Source organism: Corvus hawaiiensis, chromosome 1 (assembly GCF_020740725.1).
Source record: "Corvus hawaiiensis isolate bCorHaw1 chromosome 1, bCorHaw1.pri.cur, whole genome shotgun sequence".
Taxonomy (NCBI): domain Eukaryota; kingdom Metazoa; phylum Chordata; class Aves; order Passeriformes; family Corvidae; genus Corvus; species Corvus hawaiiensis.
Window position 1 is genome coordinate 1427412 of NC_063213.1, and position 21041 is coordinate 1448452.

At 44.5% G+C, this 21041-nt stretch overlaps 1 protein-coding gene across 1 annotated transcript; it reads right to left on the bottom strand.

The window, feature by feature from the left end:
• Nucleotides 1-829: 829 nt before the first annotated feature.
• Nucleotides 830-20756, bottom strand: TMIE (transmembrane inner ear). Its single transcript, XM_048306103.1, has 4 exons — nt 20059-20756; nt 15318-15435; nt 1776-1925; nt 830-1118 (listed from the first exon to the last, which is right to left on the bottom strand). The coding sequence occupies exons 1-4, from the start codon at nt 20155-20157 to the stop codon at nt 1012-1014; spliced, it is 474 nt and encodes a 157-aa protein (XP_048162060.1). The 5' UTR covers nt 20158-20756; the 3' UTR covers nt 830-1011.
• Between the last annotated feature and the right edge of the window lie 285 nt (nt 20757-21041).

Sequence of the window (21041 nt, forward strand, 5' to 3'; positions counted from 1 at the left end):
ACCAAAGAGCAGCAGCAGAATTCCGGAATTCTCCGTGGGTGATCCAAATTTAACTGGACAAAAGGAAGTCGGGATATTCCTCGGGGTGAAAGCGTTTCCAAAGAAACGCATTTCTTAGGGATAAATTGTGGAAATTCATCCCTGATTTCCAGTGGGATGATTAAATCCGCACCAATATCCCACCTTTGGATGGAGCCCATGGATATGTGTGGGATGGAAAGGATTTTTCCAGGAGATCCAAATTTATTCCGGGGTGAAACCGAATTCCCTTTCTGTCTTTTCGGGATATTCTTATCCTTAATTTCTTGGTTTTCCAGAGGGATGAGGATCCAACAGCAAATGAATGGATTGGGAATTCTGTTATCCACAGCTGTGATCCTTCAAATCCTCTGGGATCGACTGATCCTTAGGAGTCAGAATTTGGGGGTTTTTGGGAAGCACATCAAAGAATCCTTGGATTTCCTGCCGGAATGTGGGCGTTTTCCACGTGGGATTGCTCCGAGAGGTGGGATTGGATTCTCCAAACCTTTGGATGACCTTGGAATTTAAAGTAGTTGGATGTGAAGGATGTAAGGATTAGGATGAAGTGGAAGGACAAGGATTCATTCCTGGAATTTGGGTTCAGCTCCAGAGGGAGGCCTGGGAATCCCCAGTTTAGGGCCAGGTATCAGGACACCCCCGAAATCCCGGGATTTGTGCTAATTCCCGTTGTTCAGTTCCTAATTCTGCCTTTGGCTGGTGTAGGACTACATTTCTCCAAGGAATTCCTAAATTCCTACAACGTTGGGATCTGCCTCTTCCCCCATGGATTGAAGCAGCACATCCCGAATTAAGGAAACACCGTTTTTATGGAATTACAGCTTGGAGAGACACAGGAAAGAGGGGGGAAAAAAAAGCCATAAAAAGGTGTTGAGGAAACAGGAGAAAAATCCAGGGATGGAGAAGCAGAAAATCCAAGGGTCGATGGATCCCCTTGGGAAAGAGAAGCCACAGGCAGCCGGGAATCAATCCCTAATTTCCTTGGAGAACCATCTCATCCTCTTCCTTCAGGACAGGCAGGGAGTGGAGAGCTCTGGACTGGACATGGCCAGAGAGAGTGAGGAGATTTTCGGGAGAGCCTACGGAATCAGGAAAGGAGAGTGAGAGCAGCGGAGAGCCGGATAGAAACCCTCCTGGCCATCCCAGCGGGAAAAAGCGGGAATGTGGAATTCCAACCACTCCTCTTTGCATCCTTGCTATCCCCCAACCCAAGGGCTGGCCCTTAAATGAATCTTAATTCCCTCTGGGAATTCGAAATACGGAATTTTCTCTCTCCAACTCCCTGACAGGAGGCTGAAGGTCGGAAATGGATGGGAATATGGGATATGGCCTCAAGTTTTCCCAGGAAAGGTTCAGATTGGATGTCAGGGAAAAAAAGGATTCCGAATTGGAAGAGTGGTTAAGGATCGGGAATCCAGGGATCCCAGGGAAGTGCTGGAATCGCCCTCCCCGGAAGGCTTCAAACCCCAGGAGATGTGGAATTTCCCAGCATTTTTTAGTGGGATTTGGCCGGAAATAGGATTTGATGAATTTGAGGGGCTTTTCCAACCTGAATTTGGGAACGAAGGAACGACTCCGACTCAAACCAACAGAAAATTTCCCTCTTATCCGAAGGATCTTATCCCAATATCCTCGTGTGCTGCCCGCATTCCTCACTGGGAGGGCTGATCTCGGCCGTGGCACCACGGGAGGAACTTTGCGCTGGCACATTCCCAAAAAAAAAAAGTGGGAATTACCTCCAGGAATGTCGGTGAGCTCGTTGAGGGGCGGCACCGTGTCCAGTTTGTCGGCGTAGTTCTTGGCCGCCTGGCGCTGGGCGTAGCGAGCCTCGATCTCCTTCCGGGTGCGCGGAATGCGGCACTTGAAGATGCAGCAGAGGGTGATAACTGGGAATGGGAAACATGGAATTCTGGGGGGGATACTGGGAATGGGGAATGAGGGAATCTGGGTGGTAACTGGGAATGGGAAACATGGAATTCTGGGGGGGATACTGGGAATGGGAATGGGAAACACGGGAATCTGGGTGATAACTGGGAATGGGAAACACGGAATTCTGGGGGGGATACTGGGAATGGGGAATATGGGAATCTGGGTGATAACTGGGAATGGGAGTGGGAAATGAGGGAATGTGGGTGATAACTGGGAATGGGAAACATGGAATTCTGGGGGGGATACTGGGAATGGGGAATGAGGGAATCTGGGTGATAACTGGGAATGGGAATGGGAAATGAGGGAATGTGGGTGATAACTGGGAATGGGAAACAAGGAATTCTGGGGGAGATACTGGGAATGGGAAATGAGGGAATCTGGGTGGTAACTGGGAATGGGAAACATGGAATTCTGGGGGAGATACTGGGAATGGGAATGGGAAACACGGGAATCTGGGTGATAACTGGGAATGGGAAACACGGAATTCTGGGGGGGATACTGGGAATGGGGAATATGGGAATCTGGGTGATAACTGGGAATGGGAGTGGGAAATGAGGGAATGTGGGTGATAACTGGGAATGGGAAACAAGGAATTCTGGGGGAGATACTGGGAATGGGAAATGAGGGAATCTGGGTGGTAACTGGGAATGGGAATGGGAAACATGGAATTCTGGGGGGGATACTGGGAATGGGGAATGAGGGAATCTGGGTGATAACTGGGAATGGGAAACACGGAATTCTGGGGTGGATACTGGGAATGGGGAATATGGGAATCTGGGTGATAACTGGGAATGGGAGCGGGAAACATGGATGTAACTGGGAATGGGAAGGGGAGTGGGAAACGTGGGAATCTGGGTGATAACTGGGAATGGGAATGGGGAATCTGGGAATCTGGGTGGTAACTGGGAATGGGAAACATGGAATTCTGGGGGGGATACTGGGAATGGGGAATGAGGGAATCTGGGTGGTAACTGGGAATGGGAAACAGGGAATTCTGGGGGAGATACTGGGAATGGGGAATATGGGAATCTGGGTGATAACTGGGAATGGGAGTGGGAAACATGGGAATCTGGGTGGTAACTGGGAATGGGAAACATGGAATTCTGGGGTGGATACTGGGAATGGGGAATGAGGGAATCTGGGTGGTAACTGGGAATGGGAGTGGGAAACAAGGATATAACTGGGAATGGGAAGGGGAGTGGGAAATAAGGGAATGTGTGTGATAACTGGGAATGGGAAACATGGAATTCTGGGGGAGTTACTGGGAATGGGAATGGGGAATATGGGAATCTGGGTGATAACTGGGAATGGGAGCGGGAAACATGGATGTAACTGGGAATGGGAAGGGGAGTGGGAAACGTGGGAATCTGGGTGGTAACTGGGAATGGGAATGGGGAATCTGGGAATCTGGGTGGTAACTGGGAATGGGAAACATGGAATTCTGGGGGAGATACTGGGAATGGGAATGGAAATACGGGAATGTAGGTGATAGCTGGGAATGGGAGTGGGAAATGAGGGAATCTGGGTGGTAACTGGGAATGGGAAACATGGAATTCTGGGGTGGATACTGGGAATGGGAAATGAGGGAATGTGGGTGATAACTGGGAATGGGAAACATGGAATTCTGGGGGAGATACTGGGAATGGGGAATATGGGAATCTGGGTGATAACTGGGAATGGGAGTGGGAAATGAGGGAATCTGGGTGGTAACTGGGAATGGGAAACGTGGGAATCTGGGTGGTAACTGGGAATGGGAATGGGGAATCTGGGAATCTGGGTGGTAACTGGGAATGGGAAAAACGGAATTCTGGGGGAGATACTGGGAATGGGGTATGAGGGAATGTGGGTGATAACTGGGAATGGGAAACATGGAATTCTGGGGGGGATACTGGGAATGGGGAATGAGGGAATCTGGGTGGTAACTGGGAATGGGAAACATGGAATTCTGGGGTGGATACTGGGAATGGGGAATGAGGGAATCTGGGTGATAACTGGGAATGGGAATGGGAAACAAGGATATAACTGGGAATGGGAATGGGAAATGAGGGAATCTGGGTGGTAACTGGGAATGGGAAACATGGAATTCTGGGGGGGATACTGGGAATGGGGAATATGGGAATCTGGGTGATAACTGGGAATGGGAGTGGGAAACAAGGATGTAACTGGGAATGGGAAGGGGAGTGGGAAATGAGGGAATCTGAGTGATAACTGGGAATGGGAAACATGGAATTCTGGGGGAGATACTGGGAATGGGAGTGGGAAATGAGGGAATGTGTGTGATAACTGGGAATGGGAAACATGGAATTCTGGGTGGTTACTGGGAATGGGAATGGGAAATGAGGGAATGTGTGTGATAACTGGGAATGGGAATGGGAAACGTGGGAATCTGGGTGGTAACTGGGAATGGGAGTGGGGAATATGGGAATCTGGGTGGTAACTGGGAATGGGAAACAAGGAATTCTGGGGGAGATACTGGGAATGGGGAATGAGGGAATCTGGGTGGTAACTGGGAATGGGAGCGGGAAACAAGGATTTGGGTTGGTCATTGGGAATGAGAGTGGGAAATAAGGAATTCTGGGTGATAACCGGGAAAGGGAATGGGAAATGAGGGAATCTGGGTGATCACTGGGAATGGGAGCAGGAAACAAGGATGTAACTGGGAATGGGAAACGTGGGAATCTGGGTGATCACTGGGAATGGGAGCAGGAAACAAGGATGTAACTGGGAATGGGAAACGTGGGAATCTGGGTGATCACTGGGAATGGGAGTGGGAAACAAGGATGTAACTGGGAATGGGAAACGTGGGAATCTGGGTGATCACTGGGAATGGGAGAGGGAAACAAGGAAGTAACTGGGAATGGGAAACGTGGGAATCTGGGTGATCACTGGGAATGGGAGAGGGAAACAAGGAAGTAACTGGGAATGGGAAACGTGGGAATCTGGGTGATCACTGGGAATGGGAGAGGGAAACAAGGATGTAACTGGGAATGGGAAACGTGGGAATCTGGGTGATCACTGGGAATGGGAGTGGGAAACAAGGAAGTAACTGGGAATGGGAAACGTGGGAATGTGGGTGATCACTGGGAATGGGAGCGGGAAACAAGGAAGTAACTGGGAATGGGAAACGTGGGAATGTGGGTGATCACTGGGATTGGGAGTGGGAAACAAGGAAGTAACTGGGAATGGGAAACGTGGGAATGTGGGTGATCACTGGGAATGGGAGTGGGAAACAAGGATGTAACTGGGAATGGGAAACGTGGGAATGTGGGTGATCACTGGGAATGGGAGTGGGAAACAAGGATGTAACTGGGAATGGGAAACGTGGGAATCTGGGTGATCACTGGGAATGGGAGAGGGAAACAAGGAAGTAACTGGGAATGGGAAACGTGGGAATCTGGGTGATCACTGGGAATGGGAGCAGGAAACAAGGATGTAACTGGGAATGGGAAACGTGGGAATCTGGGTGATCACTGGGAATGGGAGTGGGAAACAAGGAAGTAACTGGGAATGGGAAACGTGGGAATGTGGGTGATCACTGGGAATGGGAGCAGGAAACAAGGAAGTAACTGGGAATGAGAAACGTGGGAATGTGGGTGATCACTGGGAATGGGAGAGGGAAACAAGGAAGTAACTGGGAATGGGAAACGTGGGAATCTGGGTGATCACTGGGATTGGGAGTGGGAAACAAGGGTGTAACTGGGAATGGGAAACGTGGGAATGTGGGTGATCACTGGGAATGGGAGCGGGAAACAAGGAAGTAACTGGGAATGGGAAACGTGGGAATCTGGGTGATCACTGGGAATGGGAGAGGGAAACAAGGATGTAACTGGGAATGGGAAACGTGGGAATCTGGGTGATCACTGGGAATGGGAGCGGGAAACAAGGATGTAACTGGGAATGGGAAACGTGGGAATCTGGGTGATCACTGGGAATGGGAGCGGGAAACAAGGGTGTAACTGGGAATGGGAAACGTGGGAATGTGGGTGATCACTGGGAATGGGAGCGGGAAACAAGGATGTAACTGGGAATGGGAAACGTGGGAATCTGGGTGATCACTGGGATTGGGAGTGGGAAACAAGGAAGTAACTGGGAATGGGAAACGTGGGAATCTGGGTGATCACTGGGAATGGGAGTGGGAAACATGGAATTCTGGGGGAGATACTGGGAATGGGAAATGAGGGAATCTGGGTGAGTTACTGGGAATGCAAACACGGATTTAACTGGGAATGGGAGTGGGAAATGGGGAATTCCAGGGCACTTGCTGGGAATGGGAGTGGGATTTCCCTGGCAGCTGGGCTGGAATTCCCAGAGCAGCTGTGGCTCCCCTGGATCCCTGGAATTGTCCAAGGCCGGGCTGGACAATCCAAGAATCCAATCCCAGAGCGGGAATTAAGGAAAAAGACACGTACGGATTGGACAAGGAATTCTTTTCCAAGGAATTTGCCTCCAGGTGCTGCGAAACCTTCCGGCTGACAACGACGGGAACAAAATTTCCCTGGTTGAAACATTCCCAAAAATCCCCTCCTGGAGGGATTGACATTGTTTTTCCCGGGAAATAAGGAGAGGGAAGAGAATTTGGGATGGGGAGGGATTTTCCGCCCTTTTTTAGGGGATGGTGCCATCTCGTGGGATGGGCTGGGAGCAGGGATGGGAAGGACGCTCGGATCGGATCCCTGGATCCATTTAATTTGTTTTTATTTCCTTACGTCGAATAATAGGAATAGAATTAATGTGGGTGATAATGAAACCTGTTTAATTAACATTAATTAATGTTAATACTAATATCGAGATGAATACTAATATCAACATTAACTAATATTAATATCAATATCAATACCATTAATATAAATATCAATATCAATACCAATATTAATATCAATATCAATATCAAGATGAATATCAATATCAATATCATTATCAATATCAATACCAATATTACTATAAATATCAATACCAATATTAATATCAATACCAATATTAATATAAAGATCAATATCAATGTCAATATCAATACCAATATTAATATAAATATCAATATCAATACCAATATTAATATAAATATCAATACCAATATTAATATCAATATCAGTATCAATATTAATATAAATATCAATATCAATGTCAATATCAATATCAATACCAGTATTAATATAAATATCAATACCAATATTAATATCAATATCAATATCAATACCAATATTAATATCAATATCAGTATCAATATTAATATCAATATCAATACCAATATTAATATCAATAGCAATATCAATGTCAATATCAATATCAATACCAATATTAATATCAATATCAGTATCAATATTAATATCAATATCAATACCAATATTAATATCAATACCAATATTACTATAAATAATATCAATACCAATATGAATATCAGTATCAGTATCAATATTAATACCAATATTAATATATAAATATCGATGTCAATATCAATATCAATACCAATATGAATATCAGTATCAGTATCAATATTAATATCAATATCAATATTAATATAAATATAAATATCGATGTCAATATCAATATCAATATCAATACCAATATTAATATAAATATCAATATCGATATCAATATCAATAGTACTATAAATATCAATACCAATATTAATATCAATATCAGTATCAATATTAATATCAATACCAATATTAATATAAATATCAATATCAACATCAATATTAATATCAATATAAATACCAATATCAATACCAATATTAATACCAATATCAACACCATTAATATTAATATCAATACCAATATTATTAATTATTAATTAATATTTGACAGCCTTCTAATTATCGTTAGCATTAATGATGTCCTTCCAGAAATAAGCTGTATAACAGAAATACATCATTATGTAAATTTGACTAGAAACAGAATTAATTCGTTAGAATCCTTTCTAATAATAGCAATTAATATTGGTGAATCGTGATGTAATTAATTAATCAACACGGTAATATTCCTTCTAATTAACCAACCAATTATTTTTCACGCATAATCGAGGTATTTAATTTCATTTTTATATTCCGTTTTCGGTTTGGTTTTATGTTGATTTCTATTTTCGAATATTTAATTCCGCTTTTAATTGTTTTATTTGGCGATTTATTTCTACTTTTATTTTCTATTTTTATGATTTGTTCGGGTTTTAATTTCCTATTTTGATATTTATTCATTTTTTTAATTTCCTATTTTGATATTTATTCCTTTTTTTAATTTCCCATTTTCACCTTTGGTTCCGGTTTTTAATTTCTTCTTTCGTTCTATTTTTAATTTCAGTTTTTACACTTCGTTCTGGTTTTAAAGGTCATGTTTTAATATTTAGTTCTCGTTTTAATTTCCTATTTTTATACTTGATTCTAATTAATTAATCAATGTGATATTTCTAGCTTTATTTTTTAATTTTCTATTTTCTATTTCATTCTATTTTTCAATTTCCTATTTTTATATTTCATTCCATTTTTAATTTTCTATTTTTCTATTTCAATTTTTAATTTTCTATTTTTGTATTTCATTCTATTTTTCATTTTCTATTTTTCTATTTCATTCCATTTTTAATTTTCTCTTTTTCTATTTCAATTTTTAATTTTCTATTTTTCTATTTCATTCCATTTTTAATTTTCTCTTTTTCTATTTCATTCCATTTTTAATTTCCTATTCTTATCTTTTGGCCGAATTTTAAATTTCCTTTTTCTTACACTCAATTCTATTTTTAAATTTCCTCTTTTTCTCGTCATTTCTCTTTCCAATTTGATATTTTTATATTTCATTCTCTTTTTAAATTTGACATTTTTATTTTTAGTTCTGTTCTTCATTTCCTCTTTTCATTGCATTCCAGATTTTAATTTTCTAGTTTTTTTATATATTTCCATTTCCAATTTTCTGTTTTTCTATTTTGTTCCGATTTTAAATTTTATTTTTTTATTATTTCCCTCGACCTTTGCATTTCCTATTTTATATTTCATTCGATTTTGAATTTCCTGTGTTTACATTTAACTTAATTTTTAATTTCCTATTTTTACATCTATTTCTAGTTTGAATTTTCTCCTTTAATTTTTATTCCTACTTTTATATTTCTTATTCATTTCATTTTAATTTTTAATTTCCTAATTTTATCTTCATTGCCATTTTTAATTTCCTATTTTTACATTTCATTCTACTTCTAAATTTTTTATTTTTATATTTATTTCTATTTGACATTTCTCTATTGAATTCTATTTTTAAATTTGACTTTTTATATTCAATTCTTGGTTTAAATTTTCCATTTCCTTCTATTTTCTGTTTTCTATTTTTTATTTTCTATTTTGTTCCAATTCCAAATTTTTTTATATTTACCTCGACCTTTTAATTTCCTGTTTTATATTTAATTCGATTTTTAATTTTCTGTTTCCATATTAATTTCAATTTTTTTCATTTCCTACTTTCAGATCCAATTCTATTGTTAATTTTATATTTCTACCTTTAATTCTCTCTTTTAATTTTCTATTTTTCCATTTTTCTATTTATTTTCATTTTTAGATTTCCTACTCTCATATTCAACTTTATTTTTTAATTTTATATTTTTATATTCCATTCTATTTTTTAAATTTTATATTTTTATGCTTTCATAGCTTTAATTTTATACTTTTTATATTTTAATTTTTATTTTTAATGTTATATTTTTACATTTTTTAAATTTGATTTTTAAAATATTTTTAACTTTGTATTTTTCTATTTTTATATTTATTCCTATTTTCTCATTCCCTAATTTCATATTGATTGCTATTTTCTAATTTCCTATTTTTATATTTAATCCCATTTTCATGTTTTAATATTTTAATATTCTAATATTTTAATATTTTAATATTTTAATATTTTAACATTTTAATATTTTAATAACGTAATAATTTAATAATTTAATAATTTAATAATGTAATAATTTAATAATTTTATGGTTTTATGTTTTATACTTTTTATATTTATGTTTTTACATTTTTATACATTTATATTTTTATATTTTAATATTTATATTTTTACACATTTATATTTTTGTATTTTTGAATTACTTTTATTTTTATATTTTTATACATTTATATTTTTATATTTTTATATTTTCGAATTATTTTTATATTTTTATATTTTCGAATTATTTTTACATTTTTATTTTTATATTTTTACAGTTTTACATTTTTACGTTTTTAATTTCCTATTTTTACCTTTCTTTCTGTCTTTTTAAATTTCCTCCTTGTCGATCCCATTCCAGTTTTGAATTCCCTCCTTTCCTATGGATTTTATTCCTCCCAAATCCCATCTCCAGCAGGAGCAGCCACAGGGGCGGAGTTTGTGCCGTTCCCACTCTGGATTCCCGCTGGGAATTTCCAGTCTGGAGCTGGGACTTCCCTCAGGAATTACCACACACAGCCGGGAATTCCATCCCACGGGAATTCCCTCATTCCAGGATATCTGGAAGGAACCCAGGACGCTCCAGGATCACTCCCAAGGAAAGAATTCCCTTGGAAAGGGATTCCAGGTGGGACTTTCCAGTTTGGAGCTGGGACTTCCCTCAGGAATTACCACACACAGCTGGGAATTCCATCCCGAGGGAATTCCCTCATTCCAGGATATCTGGAAGGAACCCAGGATGATCTGGGATCACCCCCAGGAAAGAATTTCCTTGGAAAGGGATTCCAGGTGGGGAATCTCCAGTTTGGAGCTCGGACTTCCCTCAGGAATTACCACACACAGCCGGGAATTCCATCCCGAGGGAATTCCCTCATTCCAGGATATCTGGAAGGAATCCAGGGCGATCTGGGATCACCCCCAGGAAAGAATTTCCTTGGAAAGGGATTCCAGGTGGGACTTTCCAGTTTGGAGCTGGGACTTCCCTCAGGAATTACCACACACAGCCGGGAATTCCATCCCACGGGAATTCCCTCATTCCAGGATATCTGGAAGGAATCCAGGATGATCTGGGATCACTCCCAAGGAAAGAATTTCCTTGGAAAGGGATTCCAGGTGGGAATTTCCAGTCTGGAGCTGGGACTTCCCTCAGGAATTACCACACACAGCCGGGAATTCCATCCCGAGGGAATTCCCTCATTCCAGGATATCTGGAAGGAATCCAGGACGATCTGGGATCACTCCCAAGGAAGGAATTCCCTTGGAAAGGGATTCCAGGTGGGACTTTCCAGTTTGGAGCTGGGACTTCCCTCAGGAATTACCACACACAGCCGGGAATTCCATCCCACGGGAATTCCCTCATTCCAGGATATCTGGAAGGAATCCAGGACGATCTGGGATCACTCCCAAGGAAGGAATTCCCAGGTGGGAATCTCCAGTCTGGAGCCCAGGAATTACCACACTCAGCTGGGACTTCCCTCAGGAATTCTCCTCTAATTCCAGGATATCTGGAAGGAATCCAGGATGATCTGGGATCACTCCCAAGGAAAGAATTTCCTTGGAAAGGGATTCCAGGTGGGGAATCTCCAGTTTGGAGCTGGGACTTCCCTCAATAATTACCACACACAGCCGGGAATTCCATCCCACGGGAATTCCCTCATTCCAGGATATCTGGAAGGAATCCAGGACGCTCCAGGATCACTCCCAAGGAAGGAATTCCCAGGTGGGAATCTCCAGTCTGGAGCCCAGGAATTACCACACTCAGCTGGGACTTCCCTCAGGAATTCTCCTCTAATTCCAGGATATCTGGAAGGAATCCAGGATGCTCCGGGATCACTCCCAGGAAAGAATTTCCTTGGAAAGGGATTCCAGGTGGGAATTTCCAGTCTGGAGCTGGGACTTCCCTCAGGAATTCTCCTCTAAGGAATCCAGGATGATCTGGGATCACTCCCAAGGAAAGAATTCCCTTGGAAAGGGATTCCAGGTGGGACTTTCCAGTTTGGAGCTGGGACTTCCCTCAGGAATTACCACACACAGCCGGGAATTCCATCCCGAGGGAATTCCCTCATTCCAGGATATCTGGAAGGAATCCAGGATGATCTGGGATCACTCCCAAGGAAAGAATTCCCTTGGAAAGGGATTCCAGGTGGGAATTTCCAGTTTGGAGCTGGGACTTCCCTCAGGAATTACCACACACAGCCGGGAATTCCATCCCGAGGGAATTCCCTCATTCCAGGATATCTGGAAGGAATCCAGGGCGATCTGGGATCACTCCCAAGGAAAGAATTCCCTTGGAAAGGGATTCCAGGTGGGAATTTCCAGTTTGGAGCTGGGACTTCCCTCAGGAATTACCACACACAGCCGGGAATTCCATCCCACGGGAATTCCCTAATTCCAGGATATCTGGAAGGAACCCAGGACGCTCCAGGATCACTCCCAAGGAAAGAATTCCCTTGGAAAGGGATTCCAGGTGGGAATTTCCAGTCTGGAGCTGGGACTTCCCTCAGGAATTACCACACACAGCCGGGAATTCCATCCCACGGGAATTCCCTCATTCCAGGATATCTGGAAGGAATCCAGGGCGATCTGGGATCACTCCCAAGGAAAGAATTTCCTTGGAAAGGGATTCCAGGTGGGACTTTCCAGTTTGGAGCTGGGACTTCCCTCAGGAATTCTCCTCTAAGGAATCCAGGATGATCTGGGATCACTCCCAAGGAAAGAATTTCCTTGGAAAGGGATTCCAGGTGGGAATTTCCAGTCTGGAGCTGGGACTTCCCTCAGGAATTACCACACACAGCCGGGAATTCCATCCCGAGGGAATTCCCTCATTCCAGGATATCTGGAAGGAACCCAGGACGCTCCAGGATCACTCCCAAGGAAGGAATTCCCAGGTGGGAATCTCCAGTCTGGAGCCCAGGAATTACCACACTCAGCTGGGACTTCCCTCAGGAATTCTCCTCTAATTCCAGGATATCTGGAAGGAATCCAGGATGCTCCGGGATCACTCCCAGGAAAGAATTTCCTTGGAAAGGGATTCCAGGTGGGAATTTCCAGTCCGGAGCTGGGACTTCCCTCAGGAATTACCACACACAGCCGGGAATTCCATTCCATGGGAATTCCCTAATTCCAGGATATCTGGAAGGAATCCAGGATGCTCCGGGATCACTCCCAGGAAAGAATTTCCTTGGAAAGGGATTCCAGGTGGGAATTTCCAGTTTGGAGCTGGGACTTCCCTCAGGAATTACCACACACAGCCGGGAATTCCATCCCACGGGAATTCCCTCATTCCAGGATATCTGGAAGGAATCCAGGACGATCTGGGATCACTCCCAAGGAAGGAATTCCCAGGTGGGAATCTCCAGTCTGGAGCCCAGGAATTACCACACTCAGCTGGGACTTCCCTCAGGAATTCTCCTCTAATTCCAGGATATCTGGAAGGAATCCAGGATGCTCCGGGATCACTCCCAGGAAAGAATTTCCTTGGAAAAGGATTCCAGGTGGGAATTTCCAGTCCGGAGCTGGGACTTCCCTCAGGAATTACCACACACAGCCGGGAATTCCATTCCATGGGAATTCCCTAATTCCAGGATATCTGGAAGGAATCCAGGATGCTCCAAGATCACTCTCAAGGAAGGAATTTCCCAGCTGAAATCCCTTTCCAAGGGAATTCCTTCCTTGGGAGTGATCCCGGAGCATCCTGGATTCCTTCCAGATATCCTGGTCTTGGATGCCCATTCCAACCCATTCCAAGTGGTGTCCTGAGGGAAATTTGGGAATTTCAGGGCACAGGGAATGTGGAGAGCTCTTCCCAGGGAGGGAATTGCACAGGGATGAAGCCGGATGGAATTTCAGTTGGGAATGGCTGTATCCGGAGAGATCCTGATCCCATCCCAGTGCCTGGAGCCAAAAACACCCCGGGATTGAAAATTCCTGCTAAAACCACGCGGAAAACCTTGGAATCCAAAATATTCCAGTTGGGAATGACCATATCCGGAGAGATCCCGATCCCATCCCAAAAAACCTCCGGGATTTAAAATTCCTGCTAAAACCATGTGGAAAACCTCGGAATCCCAAATATTCCAGTTGGGAACGGCCGTATCCGGAGAGATCCCGATCCCATCCCAAAAAATTCCCTGGGATTGAAAATCCCTGCTAAAACCACGTGGAAAACCTTGGAATCCAAAATATTCCAGTTGGGAACGGCCGTATCCAGAGAGATCCCAATCCCATCCCAAAAACCCCCCGGGATTGAAAATCCCTGCTAAAACCACGTGGAAAACCTCGGAATCCCAAACATTCCAGTGGTAGAATCCCCAAAAAATTCCTTCTACTGGGAGACGGCGCTTCCCATGGGAATGAAACGGTCTTGGATGCCCATTCCAACCCATTCCAAGGGGTGTCCTGAGGGAAATTTGGGAATTTCAGGGCACAGGGAATGTGGAGAGCTCTTCCCAGGGAGGGAATTGCACAGGGATGAAGCCGGATGGAATTTCAGTTGGGAATGGCTGTATCCGGAGAGATCCCGATCCCATCCCAAAAAACCCCCAGGATTGAAAATCCCTGCTAAAACCACATGGAAAACCTTGGAATCCAAAATATTCCAGTTGGGAACGGCCGTATCCGGAGAGATCCCGATCCCATCCCAGTGCCTGCAGCCAAAAACACCCTGGGATTGAAAATCCCTGCTAAAACCACGTGGAAAACCTTGGAATCCAAAATATTCCAGTTGGGAATGACCATATCCAGAGAGATCCCGATCCCATCCCAAAAAACCCCCAGGATTGAAAATCCCTGCTAAAACCACATGGAAAACCTTGGAATCCAAAATATTCCAGTTGGGAATGACCATATCCGGAGAGATCCCGATCCCATCCCAGTGCCTGGAGCCAAAACCACCCTGGGATTGAAAATTCCTGCTAAAACCATGTGGAAAACCTCGGAATCCAAAATATTCCAGTTGGGAACGACCGTATCCAGAGAGATCCCGATCCCATCCCAAAAAACCCCCGGGATTGAAAATTCCTGCTAAAACCACGTGGAAAACCTCGGAATCCCAAATATTCCAGTTGGGAACGACCATATCCAGAGAGATCCCGATCCCATCCCAAAAAACCCCCGGGATTGAAAATCCCTGCTAAAACAACACGGAAAACCTCGGAATCCCAAACATTCCAGTGGTAGAATCCCCAAAAAATTCCTTCTACTGGGAGACGGCGCTTCCCATGGGAATGAAACGGTCTTGGATGCCCATTCCCACCCGAAGCATTCCAGGATTCCCTGCCAGGCTCCCACACGGATCGGGGCGGGAATGTCTCCTCTGGGATGGCCCCGGCTGATCCCAAGATGAATCCATGGTGCTTCCCTCAAGGATCCCTCATTCCCGGGATCCCAAAAAGCGCCCTGGGGACTTTTCCAGGGGCAAATTCCAGGGGAGGAATGGGAATTCTGGGACTCACTGATGGACAGGACGAAGAGGGCGAAGATCCCGACCACCTGCCAGAGGCGGAGCCCCCAGATGACCACGGTCTCCGACGTCACCGGATCCGGCTTTTTCTTGGGAGGCGCCGTGGTGGCCTGGGAAAAAGGGAGGGAAAAACAGCGGGAAGAGGTGATTTTGGGGAAAAAAGGGAGGAAAGCAGCGGGAAAAGGGGATTTTGGGAAAAAGGGGAGGGAAAAATAGCAGGAAAAGGGGATTTTGGGAAAAAAGGGAGGAAAGCAGCAGGAAAAGGGGATTTTGGGAAAAAGGGGAGGGAAAAATAGCAGGAAAAGGAGATTTTGGGAAAAACGAGGGAAAAACAGCAGGAAAAACAGCAGGAAAAGGGGATTTTGGGAACAAAGGAGGAAAATCAGCAGGAAAAGGGGATTTTGGGAAAAAAGGGAGGGAAAAAAGCAGGAAAAGGGGATTTTGGGAAAAAGGGAGGGGAAAATAGCAGGAAAAGGGGATTTTGGGGAAAAAGGAGAGAAAAATAGCAGGAAAAGGAGATTTTGGGAAAAAGGGGGAAGGAAAAACGCGGGAAAAGGAGTTTTTGGGAAAAAAAGGAGGGAAAAACAGCAGGAAAAGGGGATTTTGGGAAAAAGGGGAAGGAAAAACGCGGGAAAAGGAATTTTTGGGGGAAAAGGGAGGGAAAAATAACAGGAAAAGGTGATTTCTGGGGAAAAACAGCAGGAAAAGGGGATTTTGGGAAAAAGGGGAAGAAAAAACAGCAGGAAAAGGTGATTTTGGGAAAAACGAGGGAAAAACAGCAGGAAAAGCAGCAGGAAAAGGGGATTTTGGGAAAAAAGGGAGGGAAAAATAGCAGGAAAAGGGGATTTTGGGAAAAAGGGAGGGAAAAAACAGCGGGAAAAGGGGATTTTGGGGAAAAAAGGGAGGAAAGCAGCGGGAAAAGGGGATTTTGGGAAAAAGGGGAGGGAAAAATAGCAGGAAAAGGAGATTTTGGGAAAAACGAGGGAAAAACAGCAGGAAAAACAGCAGGAAAAGGGGATTTTGGGAACAAAGGAGGAAAATCAGCAGGAAAAGGGGATTTTGGGAAAAAAGGGAGGGAAAAAAGCAGGAAAAGGGGATTTTGGGAAAAAGGGAGGGGAAAATAGCAGGAAAAGGGGATTTTGGGGAAAAAGGAGAGAAAAATAGCAGGAAAAGGAGATTTTGGGAAAAAGGGGGAAGGAAAAACGCGGGAAAAGGAGTTTTTGGGAAAAAAAGGAGGGAAAAACAGCAGGAAAAGGGGATTTTGGGAAAAAGGGGAAGGAAAAACGCGGGAAAAGGAATTTTTGGGGGAAAAGGGAGGGAAAAATAACAGGAAAAGGTGATTTCTGGGGAAAAACAGCAGGAAAAGGGGATTTTGGGAAAAACGAGGGAAAAACAGCAGGAAAAGCAGCAGGAAAAGGGGATTTTGGGAAAAAAGGGAGGGAAAAATAGCAGGAAAAGGGGATTTTGGGAAAAAGGGAGGGAAAAACAGCGGGAAAAGGGGATTTTGGGGAAAAAAGGGAGGAAAGCAGCGGGAAAAGGGGATTTTGGGAAAAAGGGGAGGGAAAAATAGCAGGAAAAGGAGATTTTGGGAAAAACGAGGGAAAAACAGCAGGAAAAACAGCAGGAAAAGGGGATTTTGGGAACAAAGGAGGAAAATCAGCAGGAAAAGGGGATTTTGGGAAAAAAGGGAGGGAAAAAAGCAGGAAAAGGGGATTTTGGGAAAAAGGGAGGGGAAAATAGCAGGAAAAGGGGATTTTGGGGAAAAAGGAGAGAAAAATAGCAGGAAAAGGAGATTTTGGGAAAAAGGGGGAAGGAAAAACGCGGGAAAAGGAGTTTTTGGGAAAAAAAGGAGGGAAAAACAGCAGGAAAAGGGGATTTTGGGAAAAAGGGGAAGGAAAAACGCGGGAAAAGGAATTTTTGGGGGAAAAGGGAGGGAAAAATAACAGGAAAAGGTGATTTCTGGGGAAAAACAGCAGGAAAAGGGGATTTTGGGAAAAAGGGGAAGAAAAAACAGCAGGAAAAGGTGATTTTGGGAAAAACGAGGGAAAAACAGCAGGAAAAGCAGCAGGAAAAGGGGATTTTGGGAAAAAAGGAGGAAAATCAGCAGGAAAAGGGGATTTTGGGAAAAAAGGGAGGGAAAAATAGCAGGAAAAGGGGATTTTGGGAAAAAGGGGAAGGAAAAACAGCAGGGAAAGGTGATTTTTGGGAAAAAAGGGAGGGAAAAATAGCAGGAAAAGGTGATTTTTGGGGAAAAACAGCAGGAAAAGGGGATTTTGGGAAAAAAAGGGAGGGAAAAAAGCAGGAAAAGGTGATTTTGGGAAAAAGGGGAAGGAAAAACGTGGGAAAAGGTGATTATGGGAAAAAAGTGAGGGAACACTGCAGGAAAAGGGGATTTTGGGGAAAAAAGGGAGGAAAGCAGCGGGAAAAGAGGATTTGGGGAAAAAGGGGAAGGAAAAAAGGCAGGAAAAGGGGATTTTGGGAAAAAGGGGAAGGAAAAACAGCAGGAAAAGGGGATTTTGGGAAAAAAGGAGGGAAAAACAGCGGGAAAAGGGGATTTTGGGAAAAAGGGGAAGCAAAAACGCGGGAAAAGGGGATTTGGGGAAAAAAGGAGGGAAAACCAGCGGGAAACGGTGATTTGGGGAAAAACAGCAGGAAAAGGGGATTTTGGGAAAAATTGGCATCTCCAAGGGAAAAAAAGGGATTTCCTCCTCAATAATCCCCCAAATCCTCACGTGAGGTTGGAATCCCAGGGAAAAAAGGAAATTCCCGACTTTTAGTGGATTCCTGAGGTTGGTTTTCCATGGGGATGCCGGGATGGAATTCCAGAGGTGCCAAGGAGAAGGATAAATCCGGGAATTACGGATTTGGGGGCCATAAAGGACGTTTTAGAAGCGGAATTTTTGGGGAAGGTCCGGGAATTTGGGGATCAGCTGGATCCCAAAGATTAGGGAAAACGGGAAAAGCCATTTCTCTGGGAAAATCCATGGAATGGGCTGGGTGAGGAGGCAGGATTGGGAGAGGGATGGAGACAAAATCCCGGGATTTCCCCCCATCTAAAGCCGTATAAACACAGGGAAAGAGATTCTTCGAAAAATTCCCAGATTTCCTGAGGCCCCGGGATGGAATTCCTGGGGAAGCTGTGGCTGCTCCATGCCCGGAATTATCCAAGGCCAGCTTGGATCCACCTGGGCCAGTGACAGCTCATCCCATGATCCCGAAATTCCCTCCCAGACCAACCCATCCCGGAATTCTCTGATGCTCTTCCCAAATTTTGGGATAACTTCCAGCTCCGGGAATTTTTCCAGAGGCCTGGGAGCGAGCCAAGCTTTTCCTCAACCAAATCCAAGATTTAAAGGGATTTTCCCTCTTTTCTCCCAGGTATTTCCTTCCTTTCATTCCTTTATTTTTCCTTATTTTTGGGGTTTTTTGGGGAATTTTTTTGGGAATTTTTTCGCTGCCGGAATTATTTCCCTTTCCGGCGTTTTTTCCCCTCCTCCCTTTGCTCCAGCCTGGCTGAGCCGGAATCGAATTATTCAGGATAACTCCATTATCCAATTATTTCCAGGAAAAAAAAAACCCTCCTCGCTGAGCCTCTGCTTTTCCAGGAAAAACCCTGGGATAAACAAAGCAGATCCCGAAATTCTCCCTGGTTTATCCCGGTTTTTGTGGCTTTGATGTTCCCAGGACGATTCCTGGGAATTCTCCGGAATAAAACGGATGGAAAATTTTCCAGCTGCCTGGACTGTGCCTGCTCATCCTGGGATTCAGGGATGGATAATGTGGGAATTCGGCGCTGTCAGGGGAGGTTCTGCCTCACTTCTCCCCTTGGGAGAGGTCGGAGAGCTCGGAAAACCTGGAATTATCCCTGGTGGAGCTGGGAAAGGATTCCTGGGGATTTATGGAATGCTCAGGTAGGATGGGATGGAAAATCAGGGATTATGGGAATGGGATAAGCAGAGGGTTGGGAATGAGCTGGAAGTGGGGATGGATGCGAGCTGGGAATTCCCGCTTTTTGGGGATGAGCTGCTGAATTCCACAGGGCCTGGAAATCAGGGAAAGGGAGGGATGAGAGGCTGGAAATCCTGGGAAAATTCCTGGCTTTATCCCAATCCCAGAAATCCCAGCAAAGTTCTGCTCCAGAAATTCCAGCCTGGAGCAGCGGCTCCAACAGGGAATGGGATCCAGAGGGGGAAAAGTGAAAGTTTTTGGGAGCTGGGATTTTTCCAGGCAGGATTTTCCCCTCTGGAATTGATATCAGGGGTGGGGGGGTCAGGAGCTGCTCTTCCATCCCGGGTCATTCCCAGTTTTTCCATAGGGAGCTGGAGTGGGAATGCAGAGTCATCCTTAGGGGTGATTGCGGAGAGGGGAGGAATTCCCTCCGAATTCCCGGTTTTTACAGGATTCCAGGGAATGAGGGAAGGCAGGAGAAGGAAAACACATCCCAAAGGTTTCCCTTGGCAATATACATCGGGAACAGGATTTTTGGGATCATTCCAGGCCTTTTTTTCCCTCCCGTGATCCTCAGCTTGTTGCAAGTGCTGGGAAAAGCCGCGATTCCAACCCTTGGAAAACTCCCAAATTCCCAATGGAGACCCTTGGGGAAGCACCAAAACCTCCCAAAAAAACCCCAAACCCCGGGAACTCCTGGGATCCACCTTAAATTCCCGGCCGTTTATCCCGCAGGGAGAAGCGCCATTCCCGAACTCCCACTTTTCCCGAGGGATTTTCCTTACCTCGATCAGCTGCGCCAGGGAAAGTCTGGAGCGGGCCAGGATGAGGCAGGAAAATCCCACCGGGGAGCGAGCAGAATTCCAGGCTGCATCCCACGCCATCTTCTCCTCCTCCAGGGATTTGTTTGTGCCAGCTCCTTCGGATCCCGGGATTTTATGGATCGCGGCCGAAGAGTCGCTGCTCGCAGCGCGGGAGCAGCCGCTGGAAGCCGCTAATTAATTAATTAATGAGGCGGTGTCAGTGACAGAGCCCCGGGCAAGGGGGATCGGGAGCAGCGGGAGCGCTTCCCGCTCATCCAGAGGGAAAGGAATTCCCTTTGTAATCCCTGCGTGGCTTTGCCAGGTTTTTTGTTGTTGCCAGCTGCTTCCTGAGTGATCCCAGCTGTTGGATTGGGGAGGGGATTCGCCTTTTTTTTCCGTGAAAACAGAAAAAAAAAAAAAAACCAACCAGGATTCGAGGTGAGTTTGGGATTCCTCGGGAGTGGCGGAGGGTTGGAATTCTGGGCTTTTCCAAGCGGTTTTTAAGCCGGCGTGGATTTTTTGGGCTGCGTTCCTGAGGTTTGGGATGGCACCTGGATTTCATGGGATCGGGGAATTCCCAAATTGTTTGGCCTTAAAGCTCATCCCATTCCATGGGCAGGGACGCTTCCCGCTATTCCTTGGATATTCCAGGGATCCAGAGGCAGCTCCAGCTGCTCTGGGAATTCCAGCCCAGCCCCTCCCCACCCTCCCGGCCTGGAATTCCTTCCCGAAATCCCACGAAACCTTCCCCGCCTTCCGTTTCAAGTGGATTTCTGGATTTTGGGATTCTGCCCTGGGAAAAATCCTGGGATTTCAGGCAGGAAAACAAGCGCAGGGATCCAGGAGGATCCAGGAGGATCCAGGAGGATCCGGTCATTCCAGCGCTTTTAGGGGATGAAACAGAATTCCAGCAGAAAAACCTTCCCATAGGAAAGGAATATTCCAGCAGCTCCAAGGTTGAATTA